Source organism: Tupaia chinensis, unplaced genomic scaffold, assembly GCF_000334495.1.
Source record: "Tupaia chinensis unplaced genomic scaffold, TupChi_1.0 Scaffold000063_1, whole genome shotgun sequence".
Classification (NCBI taxonomy): domain Eukaryota; kingdom Metazoa; phylum Chordata; class Mammalia; order Scandentia; family Tupaiidae; genus Tupaia; species Tupaia belangeri.
In genome coordinates, this window is record NW_006159521.1 from 1,620,861 (window position 1) to 1,629,318 (window position 8,458).

Consider the following 8,458-nt stretch of genomic DNA (forward strand, 5'->3'; position numbering starts at 1 on the left):
AGAGAGAGAGAGAGAGAGAGAGAGAGAGAGAGAGAAATCACCCCCAGGGGTATGACCATACTAGAGCATACTGAAGTCACTTCTCCACTCTTGCCTTGGGATTTGGGGCACTCATGCACACATGTCCATTGTGTTTTTCTAACTGCCAGTTCTGGGACTCAAACTGTGATCAGCCACATGGGATCCAGCTGCCTTAATCACCATGCCACTGGCTGGCCCTTCTGGGGTCTCTTATGTACACTAATTCTATTCACCAGGGCTCTGCCCTCATGACATAATCACTTCACCAACGCCCCGCCACCCATTACTGTCATCCTGGGGGTCAGGATTTCAAAGTATGAAGTGCCCGGTACAAACACTGAAACCGCAGCATCATCCCACCCTGCTTGTTTCTGCCCTCTGTCACCTCTGTCACTGGGAGAGGGGAACATCCAGATTGACCAGGGACCTGGGTCAAGAGTGAGCAGAGGCCTTTCTGGCAACACCCAGAGAACGATTGCTGTGTGGGTGGTCCTAAAGAAAGGACACAGCAAACAGGAGCAAAGTCGGTCCTTCGCCCTGAGTGGACAGCCGCCACACAGACGAGGGGGATTCTGCCAGGCAGGGCTCCTGGGGGTCAGGTGCAGGGCCACACTCATTAGCCTGGCTCTTCCCATCGCAGGCTGACTGGGCGGGGGCCCTCCCGCTGGTGTCTTGCAGAGTGTCTGGAGGAGAGCTCTTCGATTTCCTGGCCCAGAAGGAGTCACTGAGTGAGGAGGAGGCCACCAGCTTCATTAAGCAGATCCTGGACGGTGTGAACTACCTTCACACAAAGAAAATCGCTCACTTTGATCTCAAGGTCAGTAAGGGGAGTGAGGGCAAGAGCCAGAGCTTAGAAAGCAGGGACCCCAACGTCAGTCACCCCCCCCATGTCATTGCTGGGGGGCGGGCATTACCTACTAGGCCGTCCTCCCTCGCCTTAAAGTTGATAACCCCAAGCTCCTGGGAGAGGCCTGGGACCACGGAAACTGTTGCCCTCCCTGGCTTCCGTTTACATATCAGGCCTCTGCACAGAGGGGCTGACTACAGGAAGCTTCTTAATCAGACTCCAGGCACTTTATCTCTTCTGGGGTGCTGGGGGTGAATGGCAGGAAACTTGAAACCAAATGCATTTCACAAGACTGAACTCTTCAGTCCCGGAGGGCTAAGTCCCGAGCAGGCAGATCAAGAAGCTTCTGGAGCTTTGCCAAGGTTGCGGGTTCTCCAGATCCAGTGCGGTGCAGCCTCCAGCATCCCTTGCCCAGAGGTTGTGTGTGTCTTGGAGCCCAGGGCCTGCTGGCTGTCCTGCCCCTCACCCTACCACCCAAACCGTGGCCACACAGCTGCCTACAGGGCCGTGAGCACTTGTGGTAGCTAGTATGCAGGGTTGAGAAAGTTCACTGCGACCACACAGGACTTCATAAAGCAAGAACGCGGTCGAAGTAGGATCGGTTCCCTTAGTGACTGAGTTCAGCTGCAGAAGCTGATGCGCCTCACCCCTGAAGGTCCTCTAACCCATGATCAGACCCGGGCCTGTCTCCCGGGAGGGAGACCCATTCACTTTTTCTCTCTGAAGTCCCTGTGGCCTGGGTATTGCCGAAGGATACAGAATCCACTGAGGCTGTCTGGGCTCAGCTATTACCTGGGGAACTTAGTGGGGAGACTTAAAAGATCACCAGCTCCAAGTACTGTGTTAGGAGAAGCACGGGGGGCCTGGAGAGCCTAAGTCAGACTGGGGTAACAGAGAGGGCTTCCTGGAAGAGGTGTATTTGAGTTGAGTTCTGAAGAACTGGCAGACGTTAGCAGAGGGGAAGCGAGGCTGGCAGTGAGGGTGGTCACAGAACGGCTCGGTGTGTTCCGGGAAGTCCAGGGAGAGGGAGTACGCGCCCAGTGGCTGGAGGAAGGCAGGAGGCAGACGTAAGGGTGTGGGAATAAGTCAGAGAGGTCGCACTTTCCTCTTAGCTACTGGGGCCAGGTGTATGGGGAGGGGAGGGGGGAGGACGTGTTTCAGAATGATTCTTCTGGCCAGGGGCAAGGAGAGAATGGCAACAGCCTGGAGGCTGGGTGGGGGCAGCCAGGAGTAACCTGGGTGAGACATGAGGAGGGACAGAGTCAAGAACGCTTGCAGAGGTTGGTCTGAAGATGGACTAGGTGCCTAATTAGATGTGGAAACGGGCAAGAGGCCAGAGTCCAGGACTGATACCCAAATTCTGGCCTGGGAGACTGGCCCAGAGGGGATATGGTGTACCCCCATCTCACGGTAGCCCTGCTGGGGTGCGGGCTCAATTCTCACCAACACCCGCCCTGGCTCTTACTCTGCTTTATGGGGTGACCAGCTGTGACCCTTAGTGATCTAACCTGATCCCCCTCCTCAGGCTGATGGTCATGGTATTTTTAATTCTTCCAGCGGACGATGTCTTACGGAATTGCATTCTGGTGTCGCAGGGTAATAGGGTCACCGAGGAGGGCGAGGCCTGGGCAGGCGGCTGATACCCCGAGCAGGAAGCGTCTGCCCGCGCTGCACCTGTCTCCTTCCTGGTAGTGCTGTGGACAATGAACTTGCTGTGCTCTGTGTCTTTGCTGGCTCCAGGGCTCCAGCCTCAAAACGGGCTCCTTTGTTTCCTCCCTGACGTGTGTAGAGGTAGGAGGCGCTGCCGGAGGCCCCGAAGCTGTGGCAAGTGCGTACAGTTCTGCTCGATTCTCTAGCAGCTCCTGGTGCTGGAGGCAGAGCTGGCTTGGAGTTAGCTGGCTTGGAGTCAGTCGGGCGTGACCCTCGCTCTACCACGTTCCAGGGTACATCAGAACCCCCGTTTTCAGCTTCAGTGCAGGTGACAACACCTACCTGGCAGAGTCCTTGTGAGGGTTGTGGGGGGGAGTGTGAAGGGCAGAGTGTGGCCGAGGCGCTCTGTACTAGTGAGAGCAGCCATCAGTGTCATGTCCCTTCCCAGAAGAGAGAAAAAGGAAACACAACTGTCGCGACAGCGTCTTGGGCCCTGAGGGAGTGGGAAAACAAACCCTGTGGTGCAGGGCTTCCTCGCCCAGCAGAGTGCTGAGCTGGGTTTGCTAGGTAGGACTGCGGGTGGGGGCTGGTACCTAGCTCCAAGGCCCAGTCTGGACATTTTCAACAACTAGAGATAGGCCAGGTTTCTCTAGGATGAGGGGTATGAGGTGAGGATGCCGCCAACCCTGACCCATGGCCATGTGTCCTTAGAGTGTGTGGACCCAGTGCCTTGGACTCCCCAACCTGTGTGTCTCCTGGCCCAGGCACACCCAGGCAACTTCAAGAAGCAATGCATAGCTGCAGAAGAGGGGTTCCCTCCCCGTTGGGCAGACAGTTCCTGGAGAAGGGCGGGGGCGTGCCTGCTTCCTGGCTGGAACTTCCCTGGGCTGGAGTGACCACACAGAAGGCCCAGCTGGTGGCTTAGAGGGGGCTTCTTGGTCTCGTGTTGTTTTCCCACCATGTAAGATCTACATTTTCTTCTGGATTCTCATTCTCCATGGGGGAGAGGACTCTGCTTTCCTCTCTTGCTTGTACTCTCTTTCTCCTCGCCAAGTGACTCAGGCTAGCCTTGCCAGGTACACAGCCACCCTGTTGTCGCCACACTCTATCGTGTAAGCTCCTCCTGTGCTTGTCACTGCTAGGGACAGGTGGGTCCCATCCCTGCCACGCCGTGTCCTCGTTGTAAAGAGCACGTGAGTGCATGGCGTAAGAGTGGTCTTGGTCAAGACAGGTCATGCCGTGGTCTTACCAGAAATCTGTGATGACTCCTCTTTACTTTCTCTGGTCCATTTCATTGCAGATAACAGAAAACAGCTGAAACTGGGTGCATCTTGCAGCTAGAGGTTTATTTAGTTCATGGTTTGGAGGTCCGAGGCCCAACTCGAAGGTGAGAACATAGCGGAGCAGCTGTGTTCATAGGTCTTGGTTTGGGCCTCCTTCCCTCTCCTTATAAACACGCCAGAACTCAAACGTGGGGCCTCACCCAGTAACCTTAATCATTCCCAAAGGCCTCACCTTCCAATCCCACAGTTAAGTTTCATCTTCAGAACTTCACAGCCAAAGCTCAGCTCCTGAATTCCAGGGGCACGCAAGCCAGGGCACGGGTCGTATGTAGGGTATGTGAGCCCATTCTCGGCGTGGCACTCAGGCCTTTCTGCACTTCCCGAGCCCTGTGTCTGGCCTCCTCCACCCTTGCCCATGCCAGAGAACCGACGCCAGGCGATGGGATGATAGGTACAGTCCGGGCCTCTTAACCCCTCCGCTCATGCTGGTCCCATCCAGGATGCTGCTGCTTTGCCTTTTTTCTGCCCGTGCTCCTCCTCTAAGGCCCCACGGGAATGCTTTATCCTCTGGGAAGCCTTTGCCATGCCTGCCACTGCCCCGAAGCATACCCAAGGACTGCCCGCCTCGCCATACCGTTCTGCCGAGGACACCCGTCACCGCGCTTCCCTTTCTGCTGTACAGCGCCCAGCACTTGACGAGCCACCCAGACTTGAGTGAATGAATGAACAAGTGTGTGGGTGAATGAGTGAATGAATGACTGTCTAGTGAAGACCGAAAGCACACACGGATGCCCAAGGCCCTTTCATGTCTCACCTGGAAAGTGCAAAGAGACCACAGGCCGATTCTAGTTCACTGATGTGAGCATTTCCGGAAGACCGCGGTAATGCAGGGGTAGTGTGACAAGCATCAGTGTGACGGGGCACCTGCCTTCAGGGGCCCGTCATCTACTGGGAGAGGTGCATGGTGAGACCCCTTGGGGAGGCCACTTAAATGAAAGCAAACCTAAGTTCTCAGCAACAGGCACCTACTTCCAAGGGGGGAGGAGACGCTCTCTGTGCCAGCAAAATAGAGTTTCTCTGGCAGCCGTTGTAGAGTCAGCACAGAAGGCCCGATCGACAGGGTAGGTGGGGTGGTGAGAGTGGGCGCCATCTTGCCCTCTTTACACAGATGGAAGGGACCCTGGGGCTAACTGCCCCTCATACAGGGTAGCACCAGACCTGCCTTCAAAATGCTCCCGTAGGATGGATCACCAGGAAATGGATCTCAGTACCACCCAGGAACCTCACCCTGGTACTGGATCCCAGCACAAATAAAGGCCTCCGAGAGGGTATTTGGTGTGCTTTCGCGTTTATTTTGAATTTGGGAATTTCCCCTCTGAGTATGGGTGTGTCCTTCCCCTGCCCCATCCCCTGCTCTTACCTGATCCCACTTGAGAACTCAAAAAAGGGGGGAGTACTCCGCCCTGGCAGCACTGTAAGCAAGCCTCGTCAGTCGTAGCATTGACTGGAATTCTACGTAAGCCAGGAACCCAGAACTTAGAGGGAGCTTTTGATTTGTTTTATTTTTTCAGTTTGCTATAGGGTGTGTATGCTCACCAAAGAGAGACAGGGCGAGGGTGTGTGTGTGAGAAATCACTCCTTGGGGCATGGCCACTCCACAATTCCTTCCCCTCTATTCTCCTCTCGGGGTTTTGGGCATGTGTGCACATGTACCTGGTATGATTTTTCAAGCCACAGGTGCAGCCAGAAGCCTTAAGCTCCATGCCACCTGCTGGCCCTACTTTTGATTTACCTAAATAGTGTTAAAAAGGATGAATTACTGAGAAAGATACTCCCAAGTCCCAATTTCTCTATGTCCTGAATCATCCTTTGAGCTGTTCTCAAGGTTTATGGCATGCTGATGTCTGCTGGTCAATCTTTCATGAGTGATACTGATAATACTTTTTAAAAAAATGTTTAGAATTACTTTTTACTTAATTTTATTCATTATCATTATTTGTAAAATTTGACCAGAGAGAGCGAGAAAGCGAGAAAGTGAACCACCAGCTCTGGGACTCAACCATGGTAGCCAGTGAGGAGCACTAAGCAAAGTCGGGTGCCACTAGATTTTGTTTGACCAGATTCTAGCAGTCCAGATTTCTTACCCCCTTTCACGTGTCTTCTCACACCCCGTGTCCACACAGTTAGTCCAGAGCACTGTGCTGTGTCCGCAGCTGCTTTACACTGGCTACTTCTCACCTGGTTACACTGATCTCTCTAATAAGTTATCTGCCATACTTTAAAAATGTTTGATTGGGGGGACCAGCAGGTGGCTTGGTAGTTAAGGCCCTGGACACTCCTACATGGCTGACCACATTTCAAGTGCTGGACCTGGTGGCTTGTTTTCTCACTCTCTGGTCAAATTCTCTTTCTCTCTCTGGTCAAATTAAAATAAATTAATGAATAAGTAAAATAAATAATTCTATTTAAAAATGTTTGACTGGGGACCAGCAGATGGCATGATGGTTACGTCGATGGACTTCCACATACTCGGCCACAGTTCAAATCCTGGACCTGGCGGCTTAAAACTCACGCTGGACGTGTGTGTGTACGTGCCCAAAGTCCTAAGAGGAGAATAGGAGATATGGAATTGTGGCATGGCCACCCCCCCCCGGGGGGTTATTTCTTGCTTTCTATCTCTCTGGTGAGCACGTGCACCTTATAGCAAAAATCGCTCTCAAAAGAAAGAGTCTGATTGCTATTTTATTGGTTGCTGTACAATGTGCATGCATTTTTTCCCTAGAGACATTTTTGCTATAGGGTTCGTGTGCTTACCTGAGAGACAGAGACAGAAAGTGAGAAATCGCCCCCCAGGGGGGTGGCCACCTCCCCATCCCCTCTCCTCCATTCTCCTCTTGAGACTTAGGGCATACATTCACAGGTACCCAGTGTGGGTTTCAAGCTTCTTGTCCAGGTCACAAACCACAGTCAGCCAACCACTACGCCTCAACCACTCAGCAGCTCAACCACTACGCCACCTGCTGGCTCCCATGCATTTGAGAGTAGAATTTATAAGCACGAGATTATTTCCATACTGAAACCTGGGACATGGAGTAGAGGTGAGACTCAGCAGAGACATAACGGCACGCTAGGTTAGAATGAGAGGACAAAGATTCAGGGCCAGCCCCAAGAGTTGGGGGGTGATTTCTCGCTTTCTGTCTCTATGTCTCTCTCTGTCTGTCTGGGGAGCGCACGCGCCCTACAGTGAAAATCTCTCCAAAAAAAAAAAAAAGGCCAAAACCACTTAGCACCTCAACCACTACGCCACCTGCTGGCTCCCATGCATTTGAGAGTAGAATTTATAAGCACGAGATTATTTCCATACTGAAACCTGGGACATGGAGTAGAGGTGAGACTCAGCAGAGACATAACGGCACGCTAGGTTAGAATGAGAGGACAAAGATTCAGGGCCAGCCCCAAGAGTTCGTGTGGGTGGGGACAGCCATGGAAGACTTTTCGCTTGAAGTTTTTTATTGTGAAAGAAGTTCAAGGGACCAGTGGCTGGTGTAATGGCTAAGTCACTGGACTCCCATGTAGTCGACTGCGGTTCAAGTCCTGGACCTGGTTGGTGGCTTGAACTCATGCCGGGCATGTGTGCGTAGTGCCCAGGATCCCGAGAGGAGAATGGAGGAAGAGATTACAGCGTGACCACCCCCCCGGAGGGTGATTTCTCGCTTTCTGTCTCTCTTTCTCCCTGTCTTTCTGGCGAGCGCATGCGCCCTATAGCAAAAACTTCTCCAAAAAAAAGTTCAAAACATTTGAAGACACTGGAAGAATATAATGGACATGTCACACCTTCCACCTACAATAAACATTTGACCACATTTGTTTTACCTCTTTCTCTCTTTAAAAAAGAAAAGAGGGGAGCCTGCAGGTGGCGTGGTGAAGGTGCTGGACTCCCACATGGCCACCTGCAGTTCGAGTGCCAGACCTGGTGGTTTGAAAAATCACACCACCCGTGTGTGCATGCATATCTAAAATCCTGAGAGGAAACTGGAGGAGAAGGGATTGCAGTGTGGCCAAAGAGGTTAACTTGCCTAGTGTCAACAGAACTGGGGATTCAAACCCAGGTTCCAAGACCTATGCTCTTAGCCTTCGTCAGTACTGATTCTCCAAAAGCACATCACATCCGTGGCTGCCCTGGCTCATTCACCCCGGAGAAAATAACCGAGCACCAACTGCGATGCCAGCATTCGCTGCTGGGTGGGGGTAGGAGAGGCCAGGTGCCATGCTCCCTTTTAGGGCTTTAGTGCCGTGGGGACAGGGCTGGAAGGAAGGGCAGTGCAGTTGGCTTCCTGCCAGAGCATGCACAGGGTGCTACGGGATCCGTGGGTGGGACAACTAGCTGAATGTTGGAGAGGAGGGAGTCATGGAAGACGTTCCACTGTGGGATCGTGGGAGCTGGGTGGGAAGGTGGGAATCAGCTTGTCAGGAAGGGCTTTCTGGCAGTGAATGGCAGGTGGAGGTGGGTGATCAGGTAGTGGGATGGGCTGCCCACAGGTGGTTGGGGCAGGTAGGGAACAAGGGCCTTTCATGGCAGACAGAGGCCAATGTTGGGCATGGGCCATGTTGGCGGTTCATGGGGCAGGGCTGCCTGGGGGCTCCTCTGCAGTGTGCC

At 53.2% G+C, this 8,458-nt stretch overlaps 1 protein-coding gene across 4 annotated transcripts in view; it reads left to right on the forward strand.

Annotated features, from left to right (window-relative positions):
- The window catches only part of DAPK2 (death associated protein kinase 2), a 190,118-nt gene that overhangs the window by 139,921 nt on the left and 41,739 nt on the right, over positions 1-8,458 (forward strand). For all 4 annotated transcript variants that reach the window (XM_027765772.1, XM_006141743.3, XM_014593295.2 and 1 more), the window contains one exon: positions 700-838. In XM_027765772.1, the coding sequence (XP_027621573.1) occupies positions 700-838 (139 nt within the window). The remainder of the gene's footprint in view (positions 1-699; positions 839-8,458) is intronic.